This window comes from Lissotriton helveticus, chromosome 7, assembly GCF_964261635.1.
Source record: "Lissotriton helveticus chromosome 7, aLisHel1.1, whole genome shotgun sequence".
NCBI lineage: Eukaryota > Metazoa > Chordata > Amphibia > Caudata > Salamandridae > Lissotriton > Lissotriton helveticus.
Window position 1 is genome coordinate 535,582,102 of NC_136068.1, and position 25,794 is coordinate 535,607,895.

The 25,794-nt window shown below is 46.8% G+C and overlaps 1 protein-coding gene across 1 annotated transcript in view; it reads right to left on the reverse strand.

Annotated features, from left to right (window-relative positions):
• Positions 1–25,794, reverse strand: part of LOC144769151 (transmembrane protease serine 9-like) — a 1,211,004-nt gene that overhangs the window by 644,774 nt on the left and 540,436 nt on the right. Inside the window, exon 9 of the mRNA XM_078653156.1 lies at positions 21,438–21,595. Coding sequence (XP_078509282.1) covers positions 21,438–21,595 — 158 coding nt within the window. The remainder of the gene's footprint in view (positions 1–21,437; positions 21,596–25,794) is intronic.

Sequence of the window (25,794 nt, forward strand, 5' to 3'; positions counted from 1 at the left end):
ATCACTGAAAATTAATTTTCTCGCGGACTCTAGAGTTTACCATCATCCACTTCCTCATTTAATGCACACAGGTTACAAGGGTTCATGTACCTTGAGGATGTTTTAAGATCTCGTCCGTTGTTATTGTGGCACAGGATCTTGGTGGATGAGGCCCTCTCCCTTAACAGACTGCTAATCAAGGTTCCTAGAAATCCCCTGATTGAGAGGTATTAAGGACTTGTCAGTGGCTCTGGACAGGCATGACTTATTTGAAGAGCCGTTGGGATTCCTGCCCTCAATACCCAAAAAGACATTATGTTCTCGGAGGAAGAAAGACGGGCCAGAGTGTCCGCACTCCCCTCTCTTATTAATTACCTGCACCTTGATCCCTGCAGGCACATGCAACCATTTTATTATATGACATACAACACTATAAGCACTTTATTTTGCTTAGGTTCTGTCTCAACATGTTCCATAGACTAGTCTACTTCCACCAGTGAAATGCCTGGTCATGCAACCTAGTGTTCTGCCCATGTGATCAGGTATCAGTTCAAAGTACTTTACATGTAATATTTTCTACACTTTTTACTCTGCTCATAGATCACTTGTTCTTAAACCCCTTGTAATCAGGCATTCTGTGCACTTTTAAGGGTAAGCTTTGTACCTTTTATGATCCCTGGAATCAGAGGAGATTGCTTTTTATGGTTTATTCCTTTTTGAGGCTGGTGCCTAATTAAGACAAGAAAACCGCTGGTAGCTCTCCTAATAAGAACATAATTCCTGGGTACTGTGGGCACAGACTAATTTTAATCTTGTTTCTTGGTATTTGTTAGACCTGGCACCTTGGCGTGGGTCTCCCTTCCATTTTTTCTGTTGCCTCATGTGTTTTTGCTGGTGTTAGATGCTTTGGGCACTGTGCCACTGCTGTCCAGTGCCACAGTGCAAGTGCTCCATATTGTAAATTGATGTATGGATTAGTGATCACATGATTGGCTGATTTGGTTTACTGGTCAGACCCTGGTACAGTGCACTGAGTGTGCCCAGGGTTTATAAACCAAATGCTGCTAGTGGGCTTGCAGCACTGGTTGTGCCACCCACAGAAGCAGCCTGTAAAAGTGTGTCTCAGGTCTGCCATTGCATAGCCTGTGTGAAGTCTGTTACTGCCGTGTTGACTGGGCAAGTGCACCCACTTGCCAGTCCCTAAACCTTCCCTTTTCTTCATATCAGACACCCCTATGGTAGGCCCAAGGGCACGGTGCATTGTAAGTATAAGGTAGGACAAGCCCTGATGTGTGTGGCATGTCCTAATAGTGAATTACAGCCATTTTCGTTTTTCACTATTGCGCGGCTACCTATTCCCCATAGGCCAGAATTGGCAGTTAGATTATTACATTTTATAATCCTAACTGACTCAGGGAACTAGGTAGAAATTCGAGTTTAGTATGCCTGAACTCAGAATGATAAAATGCATCTTTTAGTGAAGTTGGCTTTAACATTCTGTGTTAGAAAATACCACTTTTAGAAAGTAGGTATTTTCTTGCCTTACCATCCAAGCCTGCCTCTGCTAGGTTGTGTATTCCTTGTCTGGAGTTTGAGTGACAGTGGCTGGGGGATTCCAGGAGACAGGGTGAGTCATCCCAGTGGTGAATAGAGAGATCTGCATCTAGATGGGAGAGAAGAGTTGCACCTGGGACCTGAATAGGAGTGTATCGCCACAATGCTGGGTCCACCTCCTGTGGTGCATCTGATGTCTCTGCCCTGCACTGTGAAAGAAAAGAGGGAGTCATGTATACAGAGTGCTCCAGGACTGACTAGAACTGGTTTGGAATAGGCAAAAGCCCCTCTGCCCTCAGAGGACAAAGGATTTTGGGGTACAAGTATTGGGACCCTGATTCCAAGAAATTAGATCCCTTTTGGACAACAAGAAGAAACCTGTGCTGAGGAGCGGAACCATAGAGATTGAGGAGAGACTATCCTTAAGCTGAAGTTCTGCTTGGGGGATTGACCTGCAGTGGTTGCCTGACTGCCAAAGAAAGGAGAGAGAAACTTTGTGTGCACTTTCATCAACTTGTGTAAGGATCTCCAAGGGCTTGAGAACAGTGCTTGCCTCCTCCTGAAGTCTCAGAGATAACAGACTTCACCTACCAGCTCCCCAAGAGTTCTCTTGAAGTGCCTGCAGTTGTGCTGGACTTTGTGAGGGATTGCGTGTCGCAAGGAGCTGGAAGTGCGACTCAAGAACAGGAAGCGTGTCGCCGAACAGCCACTGCCTCTTCACAACACGAAGCGCCTCGTATCGCTGGAGAAGAGGATCAACGTTGCAGCAGACGCCGTGGCATCACCGGGAAGCGTGTCGCAAGAGAAGAGGATTGACCTCGCATCAGACACCGCAACATCTCCGAGAAGCGGGTTGCAGGGCCTGTTGCAGCTCATCGCCGGAGAAGAGGATCGACTTTGCAATCGACGCAGCGACATTACCGGGAAGCATGTTGCATCAAGGAGAAAGCGCCATCTTTGTTTCTTTGCACCAGATCTTCAACGCATCACCGTCCTTGCGTGTATGGGACTACTGCATCACCTTTCCTGCAATACTTTTGTTGCCCTGCGTGTCGCATCTTAAGGTACATTGACTCAAAGTGTCGCATTTTAAGATCTACAGAAAACTAAGCAAATTCTACCATTTGAAGTACAGTATTGTGGATTTTTGTCGTTTGTGGTCTTGTGATATGTCTATATAAAGAATACTTATTTTTGATTTAAAACCTGTGTGGTGTCTATCTGTAGTGTTGTCACTGGGTTACTGTATGTGTTCACAAATGCTTTACACACTGCCTCTGAGATAAGCCTGTCTGCTCATGCCAAGCTACCAAGGGGGTGAGCAGTGGTTATTTTAGGAGTGTACCCCCTTATCCTGACTAGACGCAAGGTCCCTATTTGTCACAGGTACCCAACTATATCAACTAGAGACCCCCAAATCTAACCTTATTGATGATAAAATTCCTGTTTATACAGCAGCATTTTTTATTAGCATTCAATGGCAGATGTCTTATTTCTGTAGCACTACATTCGGAACTGAACCCTTGGGACCGTATTTTGTGTGTACCGTGATTTTATTTTGGGGGGGCAGTTTTAAATTGCTATGTCTTATTTTATAATTTATACATTTTATACAATTTATGGTGTATTTAATATGACTGAATTTGATAATCAGCTTTATTGGTTTGTAAACAGGGAAAACCAACAGTAATCCAATGTAGCATCTTACAGCAATTGTAAGACGTCATCACGTTACCCATACAGACAAGGCACCTGGAGTACATAGTTGCAAAAGGAAAACAACATAAAACCTCACACATAGCTCACAGTTCCTCAAAGGAGGCATGATCATTCCAGTAATCCCAACCATTCTCCCCAGATTTTGGGATACTTTGCTGGGCACCCTTTAGCCTCGTACATAGGTCTCTCCTGTGCTGCGCACCAGTCCACCCCTCTACGCCATTTCATTGTGGTAGGTAAAGCAGAATTTAGCCAGCTAGCAGCAATGTCCCTCTCGGCCACCCTCATGGCTGTGTTTAGAAATTGTTTATCGGATTTAGACCCATCCAACCTATCTGTGATTCCCAGGCGCACATTTAGTGGCCTTTGTGGGACCTCACAGCCCAGAATCTCTATATGTTTGTTCGCTATGTAGTCCCATTATCTTGTGATGACAGGGCAAGTCCATACCATGTGGAAGAAATCTGCTTGTTCTTGGTTTCAGCGTGTGCATGATGCATTTATTCTCAGCCCTGCACTATGAAGGCGTTTTGGTGTTAGGTATGCGGTATGTAAGTAATACAGTTGGACCAAACTGAGTCTAGCAGAAGTGGTGACCCTTTTGGGTGCCATCAGTGCATCTCTCCAGTCCTCTTCCTCCAGAGGCCCGATCCATTCCTTCCATTGGTCCCCAAGATGGTGCAACGTGTTGGGAGTGTTATTTGATTAGAGTTCAGTAAACACAGGAGATCCCTACGTTCCCCAAGTTGCCTGTCATGGTTTGCGCCTCTGTGTGCTGTATTCTGGTAGCGTGGTACCATGTGATATTTGGCTGTGGAGAGCGTGGCGCAGCTGCAGTTATCTATAAAACTGAGAGGAATTTAAGGAATATCAGGTTTGCATGTCTTGAAAAGTGTGCATGTGATCACCTCCCCATATGTCACCAAGTTGCTAGATGCCAATAGGATCCCAGGCCCTGAATCCCTTTAAGTTGCTGACCTCCTGGAACCAGAAGCCCTGTCAGAGTGGCGTGTATTGGGTTTGTTTATTCTACCATTGGGTATGGCGCAGGGAGGCCCGCCAGGCCAAAAGCAGCCCCTGTGTCACCATAGGCAAAGATCTGGGGAGAGATCCACCATACATCACCTATTGGACCTTGGGCGTGCCCAAGATTTTCAGTTCTACCCTGTATGCCAGGTCCGACCAGCCTCCATTGAACCAGTCGTGTACCATGAGTAAGCGGGTTGCCAAATAGTACAGGTATAGGTTAGTTTTGCCCATTCCTCCATTGAAGGATGGTATCCGGCATTGGGACAGGGCCAAATGAGGTCTCCGACTGCTCCAAAGGAATTTAGTGGTCAGGCTATCCAGTTCCTTAAAACTGGTTTGTGGCATATGAAATGGTGTATTGTGATTAGGGCTCCCGGTTTTATGGTATTTATTTTTTACACATTTCCGTCTTTTTTTATCATTTTATCTGTATTTATCCGCATTTATTTCTGTGGCAAACAAAAGAAGACGCTGCAGCTAATATTTTTTCACATTTATTTAAATAGACAATGCACACTTTTTGCCATTTTTTATAGTGTGACTTTGCCCCCAAGGTACTGAAGTGTTTAACATGAGCAACAGTTTGATTACAGAAGGTCTCTTTCATTTTTCCAGACACTGGGAAATTAAGGGATTTGGTCAGAATCATGGGATGGTGAGGCAAACCCGAGACTTGAGCCTATATGTTCACATCCATGGTTGTTAATTCACCCCAGTGCTATGGGTAGTGAAGGTGACATCACAATCCTTTTGCCATTGCAGGGTTACATCCACTCTTAGCCCCACAGAAGTCACTTAATTCCTGCTGTGTGGCTAAGAAAAAAAAGCTGAGTGAAAATCAAGGAACGTAGACAGAGCTATTAGATTCCCGATTTCTTCCTGTTTTTCCCACAGCAGTGATGACCAGGCAAGTCGGGTGGTTCACTATCTGTACTCCTCACTAACGCTAATTGACTGCAACGTTCAAGTCCCTCCAAATCTACTACTCCCATTTCCTCCACCCACCACCTTTTTGGTTGATGTATACACCCATTGCCATAAATTTAATAAAATAAATGTAAAGACAGAGCCCACAGGTTGACACTTTATGCCACCAAGTTTAATGCATTTGTAATGGGCTTTCTCAATACAAGTAGAGATCAGGCTACAGAAATGTGGAACATCAACGATTAGACATTTATATAGCTTTTACATGCTGAGAGCTACTCAACAAGTCCTCCTCACACCTTCAGTATTTGTGTGGTTATACCTGTGTACTAAAAATGCTACAGTTAGCAGCAAGTCAGACTACCTGCAAGGTCTGTAAAGTACAGTGACTTAAAATTGTCCATTTATTTGAAAAGAAAGAACTACGGCCTGGGCTGCGACGAACAATCACGAGGGCTAGCATTCAAGCATTGCTCGAGACGGCACTTGGTGACAGACGCTAGGGTTAGGTTTCAGATGTGTCAATATCTACTCACTCATTTGCATGCCTACATTTCCATTTGACAGCCCTGTGCTTGGCTGGGAGCGAGCATTGCTCTCCAGGGAGAGGCCACATTCCAGTGTCCTCTCCGCCTTGCATCCGAGTGCTCGAGCGCGCTTTACCAGGTCATCACTGCATCATGGGAACTCCGGCGGCTTGGGCAGAGCGCTGCACCTCGCTCCACCGGTGTGCCAATGAACCTGAACTGTATGCTTGCCTTTGCCACCCTGTAACTAATCTTGGTGCTGCGCTTGGCTCTGGGCTGTAGCTGTGAACCAGACGCTGCAGTACCTTAGACGTGCAGATGTTCACGTGCACTTTCAGATGCATGGCTGCCTTCCTCGGGGTTCAGATATACAGTGCTCCGAGGTCAAGTGGCGGACACTGCCCGATATATCTGTCTTTACTAAAACTGCTTTGCGGTGAGGAATGGCTTAGCAAAGGTGCCACGGACACTAAAGAAAATGACCCCCCCCCTCACACCGACCCCCAATATGCTGGTTTCAAACTCATTTTAGGATGGCCACAGCTTCTGCTGACAGCCAGGACCCTTACAGTGAAAATATTCAAAGATTTTGTTCCCCAGACTCTGTGGGAGTTAAAGAAGCCATAAACTCACTGTGGTGCCAGGCTCTCCTTAAACGAGCCCCCTTGATGGGCCTTCAATTTTACATGTAGATCAACAAAGAAATGCACTTTAAACTATGCCTCCGGACAGGCAATTACTACCAGCTGATGGTGAGACAATAGATGACAATCGTCATGATGTCTGGGGGGGCAATTAACCCCCTGGCATGGTCAATAGTGTGTGATCTATTGATAAAGGTTGATAAGCACTATCGGCCTGCTGCTGCCTGGGAGGGAGAGAGGACAGAGGCTCGCTCATTAACAGATCAGTCTCCCTTGGCAGCAGAGTGCTTAGCCCAGACTCTGGAGGGCGGGGTGATTTAGAGGGGAGAATAATCTGCAGGACATCAGTAGCAGTTTCAGATTTCTTTCGTTGGCCCCTGTGCGCCTCAGACTGATTTTCTACAGGGGCACATAGACACCATAAAGCGGTTGGTAAGTATTTTTCCATTTCTATTTATAAATACAGACAAAGGAATAAAAGTTTTCCGTCTGTATTTATGTGGAAAAATCCGTTAAAAAGGAAGACCGGGAGCCCTAATTTTGAATTATATACAAAAATCTGGGGAGTAGCATCATTTTGAAGACAGTAACTCTTCCCAGAGGGTTTTGCGGAGGTCAGCTCAGGCTCTCCTCATCAGTGGGGCCACATTAAGCAACCAATCAAGGCTAGGTAGCAGGGCCACACAGATTCTGAGGTATTTAAAGGATCGCCTCCTAATAGGTATTGTGGATTGCCAAGTGAAGCAGTCTCTCAAATGGTGGAGAGAACTAGAACTTATTTAGTGGGGTTTAAGTGTAGGCTGGAGGCTTGTCCAAAATGTTGCAATGCCCGAAGGCATTGGGGTCCGGATAGGGCCGGCTCGGCCAGAAAAAGCAGGACGTCATTCGCAAATAGAGCGATTTTGTACTCATCAAAAACTGGCCATTTCATCCCCTAATTCTGGTGTCGGATCGCATGAGGCATGCCAAAGGTTCCATCGCTAGGGCGAATAGGTGCGGTGAGAGGGACATCCTTGCCTTGTCCCCCTTCTAATAGGAAACAGCCCTGATAGTGCCCCGTTGACAAGTACGCATGCTTGCAGTCTGGTGTATAGTACTTTAACTAAATTACAGAAGTGTTGTCCCATTCCCATCTCAATCAGTACATCCTCCAGGTACCACCAGTCTACAGAGTCAAAAGCCTTCTCAAAATCAATGAGAAGAAGTGCTAAATAAGGGGTCAGTGACTGGCGGTTTGCTAAAGCTAGATGGAGGCATCTGAGGCAGTGTCTAGTGCCTCGAGATGGCATGGATCCATATTGGTCATGGTGAACCAGTTTGGCAAGATGGGGCCCCAGCTGGTTAGCTAAGACTGAGGCAAATATTTGAACTTCCGCGTTAATGAGAGAGATAGGGAGGTAGTTGAAGCATTGCATTGAAGGGGGTTGGGATTTAAGGATCACTACTATGGTGGCGGTGTCTGTTTCTGGTCGGAACAAGCCATCTTGGACAGCTTGGGCGTATACATCCAAAAGGCAGGGACAAGTGTTTCCCAATAAGCCACGTAGTATTCCTGCGGAAGCCCATCTGGGCCTGAAGTTTTGCCTGACGCCGTATGGGATATGGCCTAGTTGGTTTCTTCCTGAGTAATGGGAAGGTCAAGGTCAGCTCTTTAAGTTTCATTAAGGCGAGGGAGATAGACACACTCTTGGTGGAGCAACTCTGGGAGGGAAAGGCTAGAATGCTGCTCGGAGAAAAACCTAGAGTAGTAGGTGGCAAAGCTCCGGGCCATCGCTGCGGGTGACCAATGAACAATACCGTCTAAATCTTAAATCTCGGGGATTATGCGATTAGCCATGGGGTATTAGGCCAGTCGGTGAAGAATCCTTCCATTGTTGTCCCCCCACCCATACATCCTAGCTACAGAGGATCTCCACAGTAGTCTAGCGGCCTCCATGGATGTCTGCTTGATCTCATCCCTTAGAAATGCCAGCCGTATGTCCTGTGTGTCGTCTCTCTGCTCTGGTGTTTGGTTTTCAAGGAGGGTTACATGGGCGTTCAAGAGAGTAATCTGGGAGTTCTGGGTTAGTTGTTTAAGCTTAAGCTGACAATGGTGCAAATGGTGGCCTTACCCACTTTCCACAATGTGCCCGGGGAGGAGACGGAGTCCCGGTTAGTGAGAAAGTATTGTTTGAGTTCTTTACCTATAGTTTTCTTAAACTCCCTGACAAGGAGGAACCATGCATTCATTCTCCATATCGGGTGCAGTATGTCTGGGGGATCTTCCACTTCCAAGAACATTGGTGAATGCTAAACAATAAACAGAAGCAACCAGCAGCTGACTAAGGTTTCGCACATCCACTTCGTCTGTTTCAAAATTATTAGGCGGTGCGGCTACTCTCACCATCCGCTGCCAAGGATGTATATCAGACCAATGGTTGTGTAAGAGCAGAGAGGCGCACACAGTGAAGTCAATAGTATACGGAAGTCCAAAAAGAATTGTAGGTCTTCGGTTCTTATTTGTAAAAGTTTTCTTTATTTTCATGTACAGCGGCACAGCCAACGCGTTTCATTCCCATTCGTGCCTTGGGAATTTCATCAGGGCATGTTTTAGACAGTCTAGTCTGTGCGGTTACTCTCGATATCGTGCTTCTTCAAGAACAGTTTGAAGGGCAGTCACAGTGGGTCACAATGTGTACCTGCAGAATGCTTAATGTTGAAATCCAAGTGGAATGAAGGTCCAAGTTTCCACGAAATATCAGGTCGCTGTCACTATGATAGGTCAATAAAAGTAACAAATCCGGACCCCTCGGGGGAACTCCAGAGGGGAAAGGGAGTCTAAGTGCCCAAAATTCCAGGAGGAGGAGCAGCGGAGAACGGGGGCCATACCGAAGGCACCGTGGCGTTACTACGCTTCTGCGGACCCCTTTTGAAGCCGGAGACTTCGTTGGGCACTTAGACTCCCTTTCCCCTCTGGAGTTCCCCCGAGGGGTCCGGATTTGTGAATCCACTTTCATTCCACTTGGATTTCAACATTAAGCATTCTGCAGGTACACATTGTGACCCACTGTGACTGCCCTTCAAACTGTTCTTGAAGAAGCACGATATCGAGAGTAACCGCACAGACTAGACTGTCTAAAACATGCCCTGATGAAATTCCCAAGGCACGAATGGGAATGAAACGCGTTGGCTGTGCCGCTGTACATGAAAATAAAGAAAACTTTTACAAATAAGAACCGAAGACCTACAATTCTTTTTGGACTTCCGTATACTATTGACTTCACTGTGTGCGCCTCTCTGCTCTTACACAAACATTGGTGAATGGTCAGATATACCCCTAGGAAGGATGATAATGTCCCTTACTTTCTGGCAGTCGAGGGCAAGCATGAAAATATAGTTAAGTCGTGGATGTGTATGGTGTGCAGCAGATGTATGCATGAATTGTTTGTTCTGGGGGTGCCAGATTTTCTAGGTGTCACAGATTCCTAGGGTATTTGCCAAGTTTGCTAAGAGCTTAGCGTGGGTGGATCTTGGCAGACGGGGTGTTTGCTGTATCAAGGACCAGGTGCATAACTGCGTTAAAGTCACCTCCGATTATTGTCGTCTCAGGGGATAGAGAGGCGATGAGGTCTGCGGTGCGTTTGAGAGTGGGAGTAAGCCCTGATAGCGGGCGTATATGGAAACCAAGTTGATGGCATTGCCTCCTATGGTTCCTGTCAGGGCTACAAAGCATCTCAGAGGGTCGTTAATGCCTTTGGTAAGCACAAAGGGAAGATTATGGCGCATGAGGATTGCTATGCCTCTTGACCCCCGATCAAACCCTGAGTGCCAAACTCTGTCATAGCTATATCGTGTCAGAAAGTGGCAGTTGTTACCTACAAGGTGCATTTCTTGGAGTAGTAGTATGTCAGCTACTTGGCGCTGTGTGTATCGCAGGACTGCTGTCTTTTTGACTTTGTCTAATAGCCCATTGACATTCCATGACATGATACGGAGCAGGTCCCTGCCATTATGTGTGTCTGTCATGGTGGGTGAAAGTGTAGATGAGGGACTGTAAGAGGTGAGTTAAGCACAGAATGCACTGTTTCGTACTCGAGCTGCGGGGCTACAAGTGCGTCTCTGCAGCATGGGCTTTGCGTGCGAGTGTCATTGCTGAAGAAGAGTGCTGGTGTGGTAAACAGGGTGTAAAATGGAAAAACTGGGACAATGGCCCCCCCTTCTCTACCCCCCACTCTATAGTTCACAAAAGGAAGCATCTATCGTCCCTAACAACTAATACAATACCAAACTAAAACGCTTGGGTGTGGAGATTCGTTGAGGACCCACATAAAGGATATTGTATTGTTGCAATCAGAAGAACTAGAATTGTAGTAGACACCGCTATCAAAAATAAGCCACATCTTATGTGGAGTGGTGTGGCTCACTGGTTAGAGGCGGCAGACCCGGAAGCAGAGGTCGACCCGGGACCAGGGTTCGATTCCTGACGCGGCAGGGTCTTGGACCGAGGTCAGCAGACTCGATAATTCTCGCCTCGGTGCCTACTCTAACCATGGATCCCACTCAGCAACTCTGGGCAATAGCTTGCTTAATCTCCACTTATGGCCCCTCAGCGCCGGGGATGCCTGTCTTCACCTTGGAGATGCCCAGAAGGGACCATCTCACAGGGAAAGCCAGGATGTGTTCCCCAGCGGTATACAGCGCCGGGACGCCCCGTTGCTGGGGTAGCCACGCGCTTTACAAGTATACAACATTTACATTTACATTTATGCTTCTGCTGCTGATCAGGGTTAACATGCTAGGAGTGCGGGACTCCAAGAGATGTCCGAGTCCGCCAGGACTATTAGAGGGGTTCTAGGCAAGGCAGTCCCAGGGTCTGAGTGGCCCCCTGAGTCAGATCGTCGCTGGGAGTGGGAGTTGTTTAGAGGCTCACAAGCTTTTGGATGCAGTCTGGGACGGCGGGACCAAATGGCGATTCCGATCGGGCCCGACACATCCCCCATCACCTGCATGAGCATCCCGGCATGGGTGACCCCATTCGGGCATCTCTAGTTCGGACTTTAGGTTGTCGGTCCAGGGCGTTCATTCTCAGAGGGCGCTCCTTCCTCAGCCACGTCCAGGCCGCCTCAGGGGACTCAAAGAAGAGGGTTTTTAATCTGAAACACCACTCGGAGGGGTGTTGGAAAAAGAAGCCTGTATTGGAGGTTTAAAGCACGGAGTTTCTGTTTAACCTCAACGAATGATCGTCTTTCAGTTTGGACCACCTGTGTATAGTTGGAGAAGACCATTATTGGCTGACCCTGGTACATTATGGATTTTTGCTTGCGTGCTTCGGCGAGGATGGACTCTAAAATTGAGTATCCTTGCAATTATCGGCCTGTGTGGTGCTCCAGTTGGAGGTCTTGGGGCCGGGGAGCAGAGGCCTTCTCAATCGCAAACCATGAGGATAGGAGTTTTTGGGCATCCATGAGTTTATCCAATGTGCAATGAAGTCACTCATCTGTCCCTCTTCTGAGTCCTCCGGAAATCCCACAAGGCGGAGATTATTGCGCCGCGACCTGTTTTCTGCGTCCTCTACTCGCCTAGGTAGTTCTTCAGTGTGGGTTTGCAGACGTGCAACTTGGTCTTTTAACTGGTATATGTCATTTTCAACTGTGGAGATCCGGTACTCAGTTTCTTTGATCTGGGCTGTCACAGCGCAGAGATCCTATCGGAGGAGAGCCATCTCGACTCGGACTTCACCAATTTTGCTCTCTACTGAGGTTTGCGAGGCACTGATTGCTTCAAGGATGGTGTTGAGGTCGGTGACAACAGGGGCACTCTTCTCCGTAGGCCCACCCATCGCTCTGGACTCCATGGTTGTGTATTGGTCCATCTTGGTCTGCGTTGTGAGGGTGGCTTCGATCTGCAGTCTCTCCCCATTGCAGCAGTTCAGTGTTTGCCTCCCCAGGGGTCAGCGCCTCCAGATGTTCCCAGTGTGATCAGAGGAGGAGAGTGTACCTCGGTTCGAAAAACATGAGTGTGGCTGGAGAGATTAGCCAGTCCAGTGGTCAAGGATCAGTCTCTTCATGGTTACGAATGGTGGGCAGACAAAAGGAGGAGGATGACTGTCTGGGCCCCAGAGGTCCACCCACAACCGGTGCGGATCTGCTCCCACCACTGCGCGATTTCACAGTTGACCTCTCCACACATAGATGGCTAAGTGTTGCTGCAGCAGACTGTTCTGGGGGGGTTTTGGTTGGCCAGTCACCCCTGCATGTCACTGTCACCCGCACCCACCAGGTCGTGAGAGGTCCAAGGACCGGTTGTTCTTTGAATGATGGTGGGTCGACAGATCTCATCGCACTACTTTTCACCCACCGAATCAGTAGGGTGTGAACCGGCTCGTGAGCACCCCGCTGTCTGAAGTGGCAGCCGAACCCTCTGCCTCACCTGCCTGTCATTTGCAGCCGCCACAGGCCCGGGCCTTAACCCCCTGGTGCGAGGTGAACTGCCAACTGGTCCCCCTGGGAGGCGTCGGCCTGTGGTGGTTGCACCTGAAAGGCGGGTGAGGCAGAGGGTTCAGCTGCCACTTCGGGCAGCTGGGGGCTCACAAGACTAGGCTTCGCCCCGCGTCTGCGACCTTCAAATAGCAATGGGTTGGGGCACCCAGTAGATAATTCAGGCTTGTGGAGAGCCCGGGCCCAGGGACGCAGCAGTGATAAGCAGGGCACACCTCGGGCCGATAGATCTCCAAGCCGCAGGGTAAAGTGACAATTCAGAGCGTGCCGGGGCTCCCACTGTCATGGGACAGGGGAAGCTTCTCCCGAGACTCCTGCTGCCCGGTGGCAGCAGTCGATCCGACCCGGTCAAAACCCCTCGCTGCGGGACCGCCCGGCTGCAGATTGATGGGACCGCAGCTGCTTCAAGTCCGAAGGATATGTTCAGTGGCAGGCCTGGTCTACCCCATGCACCACAGCCCACAGACTCACCAGGCCGCAGGAGACGCGGGAAACGAGTGCTCCACTTGCATTGGTGGGCTCCTGGGATCACAGTGCACTCGCGGTCTGACCCCCCCTCACACAGGTCTCCAGCTGTCCAGGCCAGTGGCCGCGACCACCTCCTGTCCCCGGGATTTCAGCGCCAGGAGAGGGGGAAACCCCTGTCCATGGGTCTCCCGCTGCCCGAAATAGCAGCCGATCCCCTTGGTCACGTCTCGTCTACCAACAGGGAAAAGTTACGGCAAGCCGAGGCTCATGTCTCAGCTTCAGGGGCACAGTTAGGGGAAGGAAGGCCCTGTCTCAGGCCACACCTCATGACTCTTCTCACTTGGCCGTGCAGGGCCGGATCGTCCCGCGGATCCACACCTGGTATTTGGCCTGCACAGGCTACCACATAGGGGGGGCCCGATCCGCAGTAGGGACACTCTCCTCGCCAGCCCCACGTGTCTGTCCAGGTGTGGGCTATAGCATCGATGAGCGGGGAGTGGGTGTCACCATTTTAGGATCGGCGCAGCCGGGGGACCCGGGTGCAGGGCAGGCCACTGCGTCTGAAATTACAATATTTTGCCTCTGATGGTCCGCACAAGTTGGAGTATGATGCAGGCAGCAAGTTAATAGGGTGCCTGATTGCCGATGGTGGCGGATTCTGGAGCGGATGATGGAGAGGTCCAGAGCAGTCTTAGAGTGTGATCTCCATCTTGACGCTTCAAGCCACACCCCTAATATGACTGAATTAATTTGATTTGACTTGACTGTCATGACTCTCCTCAATTCCAGAAAGTATGTAAAGACTCTAATGATGAATCATAGTAATGTTATTGAACATTATTTACAGACAGTTCAAAGAAATCCATAAGTGCCTAGTGCTTTTGTAGATGTGATTAATTTGGTAATCTCTCCAATCTCTTTTACAGGTAGAGGGGCATAGAAAATTCAAGCTTTTTATCAATCAATCAATTAATCAGGGGAATTGTAAGCGTGCTACTCACCCGGAAGGGTCTCAAGGTGCTGAGGTGGGGGGGTCCGTAAATCTGTTTAGCCAAAGATCCAGGTCTTGAGAGTCTTTCTGAAAGTGTTCAGGGAGGAGCGTATCTGATGCCTGCCAGTAGCTTGTTCCAGGTCTTGGCTGCGATGGAAGAGAATGATCGTCCACCTGCTCTGGCTCTGTAGATGCAAGGGATTTCATCCAGTGCGAGGTTGGAAGATCGGAGGTTGCTTTTGGGTACGTAGAAGTTGATTCTGTCATTGAGGTATTTGGGTCCGATGTTGTGTAGGCATGGGTGAGGATTTTGAAGGTGACTCTTCTCTCCAAGGGGAGCCAGTGGAGTCTTCGTAGGTGTTGGCTGATCTGTTCGTGCTGGGGGATGCCGAGGGCGAGTCTGTGAGTGGTGTTCTGTATTGTCCAGAGTTTGCAGAGTAGGGACTTGTTGATGCCAGCATAGAGTGTGTTTCTGCAGTCCAGTCTGCTGGTGATGAGTGCGTGGGTGACTGTCTACCTTGACTCAGGGGGGATCCATTTCATTCATTTCATAAAGCTTTATTCGGTGCATATAAAACAATGACCATAAAATCACAAAATGACATACACATATAGGCACTAGACAAAAAATACAGAGGTAGTTATTCCAGTTAAACACACAAAAAGTTAAAACACTATACTTTTCCATGCATGGATTGATTTATATAAAAAGGTAGCAGTAAAAAAGCAGACATCTGGGTAATGCATAATAAAAAGCAATTTAATCGAATCATTTACAGTGCGGACCCAATATTTTACAAAGATTGGCTTTAAAAAGGCTGTGCGTAAATTCCTATAGAGATTGCATATCAAAAGAAAGTGCAATGTGCATTGTACTGATTGGCCATCACACGGGCAGGGGCTTACTGGGTGTTTTTTGGGAGACGGAAAAGCCACCAGATGATGTACGAGTCCAAGCCTCAACCTGGTGAGAACTAAATGGTGGGAGGCTCTAGTTACTTGGCTTAAATAAGCTTGGAAACCCTCATTTCCTCCACATTTATTGTAAAACCTGCAGGTAGATAATTGATCAGTACTACTCTTCCCTCTTCCTCCTTTCTGCCCTGTGGTTCATAAATATTCTCTTCATATCATGTTTTGACAGCGCAGAAGCAGCATAGCGATCGGCCACAAGGTTAATATGAAATATTTCATGGAAACTCTGTATAATATAATTTAACCAAAGGATCTTAAGATGGTTATCAACAGAGAGACAGTCGCTGATAACTACTCTGTTCAAGGCTGTCTCCTCCTTTAGCCAGATCGAACGCCATAACATTAACGGCCTTAGTGATATCAGATCTGACAAGTAGTTGATCCCTAGTTCTTTGTGGGTTATATCGTTTGATGCAGAATTAGGTAGACACAAAAGTTTTTTGAGGAAAATATTTTCCTCAATTTGGAGACTACCATTAGGGGTATATCCCCACATCCCAGCCCCATAGAGGGCAATGGACTAGCATCTTGATAGATAGATCTTTAGCATATCACTAATGCATCTATCCCCAATCTTGGCTGAAAATCTAAAAACCCCAGGGGCACTTTTTGCCATTTTGAACCGTACATTAGTAATTTCATGAGTCCAAGTACAATCTTTGGAAAAGGTGATTCCCAAGTAACAAAATTTGTCAACTTGGGCTACCCTTTGCCCATCATTAAAAAAAGGTTGGTGATTTCTTGTGGCCTACCCCACAGGTCATAGTGTAGGTTTTGGTTTTATTTATAAGTAGTGTCCTATCTTTAATAAAAGTGGAAAACCTTTCCATTAGACGCTGAAGCCCAATGGGGGTCCTTGACAGTAACACGGCATTGTCCACATATAACAATACCGGTATGTCATGGCCATTGACCCTTTGTGTGTCAGCACTGATAGTTTTTAAAACCATATCTACCTCATTTATAAAAAGTGTAAAAAGCAGGGGAGCAAGTACACAGCCTTGTCTTATTCCACTCCTAGCCTTAAAGTTAGGGGCGCACTCCCCATTGGTGCCATACCGGACGCTAGTTTGTAGGTTACCATATAATCTTGCTAAAAAGAAGATGATACCTTCTGGTGCCCCCATTTCTAGCAACTTCGCCCAAAGAATAGAGGGGTCGACCAAGTCGAAAGCACTGCTTAAATATGCAAAGCAGAGATAAAGGGAACCCTTTTTGGCCTGGGTATACTTCCCAATTAGGAGTTTTAGGTTTAGGCACTGGTCCAGAGTTCCTCGCCCTTTCCTAAAGCCGTACTGGGTACTGGCCATGATACCGTTCTCTTCTGCCCATTCTTTCAATCTTACCAGCAGTACCCTGCTCATGATTTTTACCGAGGAATCAAGTAGGGAGATGGGGCGATAATTTTTAACATCCCCCCCTATACCCTTTCTTATAGATTGGGATTATAATAGATTCCCCCCAGGTCAATGGAACTCCATTAGATACTGCGGCATTAAATACTTTGACTAACACAGGGCCCCACATCGCTGGAATGGTTTTATAAACATCAATGGGGACCCCGTCCTGCCCCTGGGCCTTCCCTCCTTTACTTGCACTAATGCCTTGTATAACCTCAGCAATAGAAAAATCCAGCGGCACAATGGGCCAAGAACTGTGATTAACACTTGGCAATATATCAGACTTAAAGATGGTGGAAAAGTGAGTAACCCAGGCCTCCATAGTAACGTTAGACGTAAATTCTGGGACCATGTCTTCCTTGAGAAAGGGACTATTTACTGTTGCCCAGAATAACGTACAGTTGGAGGTTTCCGCAGCCTGTGTCAACTTTTCCCAAGCCTCTTGCTGTAATTCTTTCTTCCTGTACTTAAGGGCTGCCTTATAATCACATCTTATTTGGGTTATCGCTTTCTTATTTCGCGGCCTGGCTGCCAAGGCCTGCTTTAGTTCAGTGAGCATCGCAGTGGATGAATGGTCAAACCACCCTTTGTTGGGAGAAAATTTCCCCGACTTGGTTTTAGTAAACTTAGCGTCAATGACTTTATTAATAATCATAAAATCCCTTAAAATATATACGGGGTCATGGTCACTCATAAGGATTGCATTAATTTCTCCAATGCATCCTTCCACGATGTGTTTTAATACTACCTCGGATTTGTCGCCTTTCCACCTTATTCTAAAACCATTGGATCTGTGGGGTTCAATATTAGTTATAGTACACATAATGGGTGTAGACCTGCCTTCCAAATAATAGCTTCGATAATAATACAGTTGTGGTCACTTAACATGGTGTCAACGATCTTTGGAGCTTTACACAATACAATAATGCTAGACGACACATGTACATGGTCAATCACAGTATTAGCATTTCGACCCGTATAAGTGGGAATAGTGTTTTCTTGTTCATTCCTAGCATAGGCTAGAATTTCTAGGTCGTGAACTGCCATTATTTTTTTTAGGGACTCGCCATACAGATTATGTGGGAAGTGCACGTCATCTTCCTCTAAATTTATTTTTAACGCACATACCCCCAAAGTAGACATGGGGCAGGTGGCAATATTAAAATCCCCTACCCAAATAAAATCGAAAACAACATTAGCCTCTGCAATTAATTCGCCTAAGGCAACCTCCAGTTCCTTCACCACTAGGTGCCGTGTATTATCAAAGACATTATTATAAAAATTAATTAAAAGGATATTACGGGCTTGTTTCTGGTGTATGCACAATATTTGAGAGTGTTCCCCAACCTTCAAATACCTTTTCACAGTGATAGGGAGGTTAACAGATATCAATATCAAAAGGCCTCCCATAGCTCTACCACTGTTCGATGCCTGCGCTGGTAAATTGAAGGAAACATGACCATCGTAGCTAACCATAACCTGGCACCAGGTTTCCTGGAGGCATATAATGTCGTGTGACTTAATAAACTCAATCCATCCCAAAGTATCCCCTTTCGCAGCTAATCCAGCAATGTTCCAGCTGACAATGGAACAATGCGAGAACTGGGTATTTTTATTCGGCAGGATGGCGGTTGGACCTATAGCTGAATCCCTGGGTTCCTTCGCCCCCTCTCCTTGTACAATAATGGGGTCATCCCCCTTTTGGACAACCAGACTATGTTTGGACACTTGCATAGTCCCTGAATCTCCTGGTTCGTCCTTCTCCTTTTCACCATCCTTACTATGTACAGACACATGCAAGGGCCCTATCTTTCCTGGGTTTACCTTCTCCGGTCCAGCATTCCTAGGAGTAACCACCTCAACAGTAGCAGTGTAATCCCAGTTAAGTCAGTCATTCATGTCCAGAGTACTCAGTGAATGAAACCGGTTAGTGATAGGGACCTCATATTTACTAGATATATCAAACATTGGGCCCCTATTTCTGTTAGGTCCATCGTGGGTTCGTAGCATTAGATGACTGTAAAAAAATCCAAGAGGGCGTAAAACAATTCCCTGGTCATTGTGTAGTAAAGATGTTGCTCTGATCAGGGTTGTGGTGGCAAAATGGTTTTTTTTTTTTATTAATAATGACACAATCCCCCTTGGTATTTTTGGGTGACTTGCCAATCCAGTTGACCCTTCTAGTAGTAAGGATCTGGTTAGACAGTGCCAACGGGAACCCACATTCATGATTTAACCAAGAGATAGTTTTATTTTTGAGAGACTCATGGACTCTGGCTGATTATGGGATGGATTATCATTCAATGGTGGGACTTTAGTTAAAACTGCCACATAAGGTGCACATTCAGGGAGTAGGTTAATAGACTTACTACGCTTGATGTTATTATTTAATGTTTCCTCACTAGGGTCTGGGGCTATCTTGCTATTTTCACGGTGGGGGGTTTGCCTATTCAGTTCTCCTCTAGATGTACATACCCTGCCATCACTGCTTTGGGCTGCTGGTTTAATCACTTCCCCGGTGGTCGTACCAACCTGGCGAATATCCAGAGTATTCATACGGATTTTTACCCATTCATTTTGAGCTGAAATCTCTCCCCCAATCCGTTTAATCGCGCTACACAAATTGTCCAATCTATCTGAAAGGGGTTTGATCGACACTTCTTATGACACTCACAGCCCTGACAAGATAGGTATCCAGTGTAGAACTGGCATCCTCAACTGGATTTTTAATTCCCTTACGCCGTGACATTGTGATTTTAAAAACGAACAGTTAGTAAAAATAAAGCGTATGAAATGACCTTACACACAAGTTAATTGTGATCAAATGTTAATTAAAAAAAAATAAAAAGGAAGGAAGCAGCTCACAGTCAGTTAGCTAGTCCAGTCCATGTGGAGAAAGTTCAGATAGGCCTTACCCCAAAGTCCTCGTAGGGATGATTTTCATTCCCTCATGGACCAGGTTACAATCTTCAATATTTTAGCCAAGAGCTGTGGCCCAGCCCAGCCTCGGAGAGTCTCAGACGGCCTCAGACGGTCCCGCCCTTGTCCCGGGCTTAACCCGGCATGACCGGTGCGCGATCCAGCAACGCGGGGCCTCGCCTCTGATTTAAGCACCTCCGGGCGTGCTAAGGGCGGTGGCGGCTTCCGCTGCAAGGGCTCTCGTTGCTTGAAGTCCCCCCACTCCTCGCTGGCCGCGCTGTGTTGGTGTGGGCAGCGGCGACGGGAGGAGGACCACGGTCACCGGCGGTGGCTATAAGGAAGGTGTCAGGAACCAGAGTAAGTGCCCCCGTGAGTTGTTTCCACTGAGCCCCCGCTCCGCCGGGGCTCGCCTCTGATTTAAGCACCTCCGGGCGCGATAAAGGCGGAGGCGGCTTCCGCCGCAAGGGCTCTCGGGGCTTGAAGTCCCCCCACTCCTCGATGGCCGCGCTGCGTTTGTGTGGGCAGCGGCGGCGGGAGGGGGACCACGGTCACCAGCGGCGGCAATAAGGAAGGTGTCAGGAACGAGAGTAAGTGCCCCTGTGAGTTGTTTCCATTTGAAGGCCTTGCGAAGGATGCGGAGAGAGTTGAAACAGCTGGAGGTGACAGCGTTGATCTGTCGGTTCATGGTGAGCGATGAGTCGAGTACGATGCCAAGGTTTTTTGCGTGGTCTGAGAAGGTAGGTGAGCTTCCGAGGGCAGTCGGCCACCAGTTGTTGTCCCATGCTGAAGGGGTGGTTCCAAGGATGAGGACTTCTGTCTTCTCAGCGTTGAGTTTCAGGCAGCTGTTGGTCATCCAGACAGCAACGTCTTGCATTCCTTTCTGGAAGTTGAGTTTGGCAGTGGTACGATCTCTGTTGAGGAAGAGGATGAGCTAGGTGTCGTCGACATCGGATACGATGTTGAGGCCGTGTTGTCGGACGATGGCTGCTAGGGGGGCCATGTAGATGTTGAAGAGGGTTGGGCTCCGTGATGATTCCTGTGGGAGTCTGCAGGTGATTTTCATCCGATCAGAGAGAAAGGGTGGTAGTCTGATTCTTTGGCTTCTTCCGGTGAGTAACGATCGGATCCAGTCCAGGGCTGTACCTTGTTTGCCGGCGTTGTGTAGTCTGACGACTAGTGTGTGGTGTGAGACGGTGTCAAAGGCCGCTGACAGGTCGAGTAGAATGAGGGCTCCGGAGTGGCCTTGGTCCAGGAGGGTACGGATGTCGCCTGTGGCGGCGAGTAGGGCGGTCTCGGTGCTATGGTTGCTCCAGAATCCAAATTGGGACAGGTCGAGGACGGCGTTCTCTTCGATAAATCGTATCAGTTCCCTGTTGACTGTTTTCTCTTGTCTAAGAGACCCAAGAAATGGGCAAAGCCAGCAGCCCATTTCCACAAAAGGCCACCCATATGGCGTGATTTATAACGAAAAACATAGAATACTTTACATAAGAAGTTGCAGAATGTTCGATCTTGTGTGGGCGTTCTGTTTCTGTGATGTGTAACAAAGTGGATGTAACTGAAGATGTTAGACCCGTCATTATGATTAGAGTTCCCTATTTATCCATAGATTGGTTTCACACACAAGGAAAACAAAGCAGTGAATTGCCAGGCTCTTGCCAGCAAGAGCCACAATAATTATAACTGATATGATGCTTTTACTAATGTGCTGCCATAATCTAGAAAACTGAACTTTTTAGGTAGAGAAGAGTTTTGAGTGATGACATAAATATAGGAAAATATAATGCAAATGCTTCACTTTTGTGGTAAAAAAAGAAACACAGACTGACCTTGCATGTCCCGTTTTGTCCATTCTGGTCCAAGGCACATAGTATTGTTTGTTGACCGGGATCAGTCGAATTAGCCAGGCCATAAATGCAGTTACAGCGCTTCCGTCCAATCAGCTGCAGTTCAACCTCCCGTAAGTACACAGGCCAATAATTGAGAGCTAGAATGGTTAAAAACAATTTAGACACGCTCAGCAAAGTATTACAAGGAAATCGGCCAAGAAAAGGCGAGAGCCCCAATCCACACCATATTCAGCTTTCCATGTCGTTTGTGTTCAATAGCTCAGAGTATGGGTTTCTGCAAAAAGTTATGGACTTGCGCAAATGTAGCTTTTGCAAACTTGCTGTGCCAAACCCGCTTTTTTAGATTTCTTAATCAGCCTAGAAAAATAGGCAACAGGTTGTTGCCCCACACGTGTGAAATATACAACTATAGTATGAATCAGTTGTTTTAAGTCAATTAGGAATATGGTTATTTATATAAAAAATACTTCTATTTGGTAGCATCCTCCCCAGAAACAAAAGCAGGCCTGTATAACAGCTTAGAGAAAAGTCATAATTTAAGCTACCTTTCCCTGAAGCCATTGCTTCCACCATTCATGCCACTGCTACGCTTAGTCTAATTTATTATTTTATTTGTATTTCATTGAATTTATCATATTTAAACAACATGAGCTTACTATTAGGCTTTATGGTGCTTGAGACAATGTTCAGCAAACTACACTCCGGAAGAAAAATAAAGTAGGATGAACAGACTACAGGAAATAAACAGTATGTAATCTTTTCAAAGAAGAGCAGGTAGGGCTCAGCTTCCAGTATGGACAGAGGCAGGGAGTATATAGGCCCACAGAACATACACTTAATGGGCAACCTCATCTTCTGGCTTTTCAAAAGTAGTTGGAGAAAACATTGCTCAGTCGAGAGCAAATTCCTGGAGAGTCAGTGGGAGCATAGTCCTGGGAACACATTTCTGGGGGAAACGGCATTAACAACGCGGGCTAAACCACGCATATTTCTGGTTAAGGAAGTCAGCGCACTATATTCTCAGCAGATGGGTGGGGAGGGGAACAGGAAGGATCAGGACAGGAAGGACTGGGACGCGGCTTGGTAAGTAGGGCTGGCGCCGGTTTTTAGGGCTCAGGGTGGGGGGCTTGGATTAGGATCGTTTTTTTTGCGCTGGGGACTGGGTTTTAGGGCTCAGGGCGGGGGGGGGGGGAGGAACAGTTTTTAGAAATGGGGCGGTGTGGATTGCAGGGCTGGGGGCTGAGTTTCAGGGCTCAGAGCGGGGGAAGGAGGGTCTATGTTCTTATGCATACCACACATAGCCTTAACCAATCATGACTTTACAATGAACTGAATAGTAAAGCCATGTGTGGTAAAGGCATGCGTGGTTAAGACGCGGTTGTGGTTGAGACCACGTTGTTTAGGCATGTGTTGTTCTGTCATACAACTATTTCTAGGCCTCTCCCGCCTGCTGCATTATAAATCATTCAAATAATTTGACATTTAATGTGCTCTTCTACTGGAAGGTAAATGGCCTATGCCAGTACTGATATTGGGACAGAAAAGGTCCCCGGCATAGCTCTGGAGAGAGTGCGCCCCTAGCACCATAGCAAGTTCTGAAGCATTTTAGATTTGTTTGCTTCAGTACGTACAACAATCATATTGTGCACTGAAGACTATGTGACATAGAATGTGACCCAGAGTGAGGCTCCTTGGTCTGTACGGGCACACTGTGTGCACTCACCTTTTGCTGAGTGTGTCTACTGTCAGCTCATCAAGCTGCTGGCAACTGGTAATGGTGACAGAGACACATAGTGGCAGTCATGGCATTTTTACCTGTCACTGACCTGGGAGAGTCGCCTACTGAACTCTGCTGTATTTGTAAATTAGACTGCTAGTTCCCTACATCTAGGGCTAGATGTAGGTAAATTGGATTTACCGATTCATAAATACCGAATTTTACCGATTCGGTATTCATGAATCGGTAAATCCAAATGTAGGTAAAAAAATCGGTAAAAAATACCGAATCAGTAGGATTCGGTATTTACCGATTCGGTAATTGCCATTGATTCCTATGGGCCTTGAGGCCCATAGGAATCAATGTCAATTACCGAATCGGTAAATACCGATTTGGTAAAATTACCGAATTGACAAGGGGGACAGGGTGTCACTTTGACACCCTGTTGCACCCCTGATTCTGGCTTGTGTGGCATGTGACACACATACATTCCTTTAGGGCATGTATGTGTGCCACATGGCACAGGTGTACATGCACAGATGTGCATGTACACAGGAATTCGTTATTTACCATGAAATAGTATTACATGGTAAATAAAGAATTCTTAAAGGCCTGAGGCACTATTTTAAGGGCCACCTACATCTAGATTTACCAGTCGGTAACGGCCGAAATCGGCCGTTACCGACAGGTATTTGCCTTCCTACATCTGGCCTCTAGTTTCTTTGCTATATCCATGTGGTACAGGGATGATGCGTGTGTATGTGAAATGTCTTTGTGTAGCGGTTGTGTGTGAAGTGTGTTTGTTAGACGTGGTTTTACATGTAATATATTTTTATTTTCAGAACCCAAATGGTACTCAAGTGGTAGTTGAAGAGAGTCAAATGCTGCAAAATTCCAGAGGTCCTTACAGTGGACCAGAGTCTAGGAAGTGGAAGAGAGGAGACAGAGGGGGAATCATTTGAATTTTAGGCACCATCTAAATTTTCCATTACTATTGTTCTCTGGAAGGGCTACCACCAACAGGCAAACAGGTTTTTATATGAGCTAGTTTCTTCTTTTGCAGCCTTATTTTGTGATTTCCCTGGCAGGTGACTCCCAACTCCATCTCATCTTCTTGCTGACACCAGGGGACAAAGATAGTCTCAGAATCAATCTGGAAGAAAGAGGCAAAGTGCTGAAAAATGGTCCCAGAGCTCGCCTCGTGAAATAAGCCGAGCCCCATAAAAACCTGCTGTGTTCTAGGGTTGGATGTTTGTTAAACCAACTCCCTTCTACAGGTTCAGAACCAGAAACCTTACAGCTCTACAAGTCACCAGAAGAAGCTGCATGGGCCCTGTTTTTAAGGAAAGAGTTGAATTACTGCTTAGGTGGTGCATTGGAGGTATCCCTGAATGAGAAAGACACCATCCAGCGAAGGGGGATAGTGAAGGAGGTGAGGTGTAATAAACTGAAGAAGCAGATCATGGAATACTGGCATCATTTAGTCAGAGGCTGAGACGGGGAAGACCTTGGGTATTGCTGCAGTGTTACTGAAGTGTAAGAACCAGTGACTGCGATGCACTCCAAAAAGAAAAACAGCTGCATGCTTCATGAGTTTTCTTAATAAAAATAAAAATGCCTAGTGGTGTGAGGAAGTAAAATAATCATGATTGCATTCTGCAGTCACCACTGACAAACACGAGTTCCAGAGGAACTGCTGTGCCAACAACTGTCAGAGAAGACATTAAATAAGAATGTGTCATCCCCGTTGCTATCTGTGGTCGGCTTCGACCCTTTTTAACATAGAGGGCTGGTATATAGGTCTGGAAATTATCCAATGGAGAAGGGTTCCACAGTATCAAAAGCAGCGCCACCTGGCAGCCTGAGTGCAGTCTCCCATGTCTGGTACTGGGTTTGCGGACTATCACTTGTGTGGGCAGGCACTCACACACTCAAAGAAGACTTTGCAAAGAAGCTGGGCCAGGGCAGTATGCAGGTGATCACTATTTGATTGGCTGTGTGTGAATGCATACCAACAAAGCAGCGCTGGCCTTGATCTCCAATAGCAACTGTAGCCGGGACCACACTGACAGACAACAGGGTCAGAAACGTATCATGCAAGTGTGGCACTGCACACTGGGGGCAAGAAGGGGATATTGCTTTGGAGACTAAGACTTCACTACTCTTGGGAAGGGGTCAATCAGGCTCCCCCATGCATAATTTGCCCAATAGCTTCTAGAAGAGCTTTGGTCTGCTCTGTACTGAGATACCACTGGATCAGGCTTCTCCAATGAGAAGCTCGCGAGCTACTGTTAGCACTCCAGCTACCTGTCAGTAGCTCTGATGTGTCCAGTGCAGTCTACTAAATTAGAAGCTTTTGCATTGCTGTATTAATATATGTAGAACAAATTGAAAAGTTTGTATTCAAAACTAAAATGAGAGTATTTTCAGAACTCGTAATCTGATTTTTGGAGAGAAATGGTTGAATTCTGAAAATATTATTTTACGTTGGCTATAGAATTACCTCAGTGCCAAGCTATAAGCTATTATGTATAACCTATGTAAGGGCGGTCCAAACAGACACAGCCTTTTTTACATTACTTCTGCCTGATGCACTGAGGTGGTCATGGCTAGTAATTT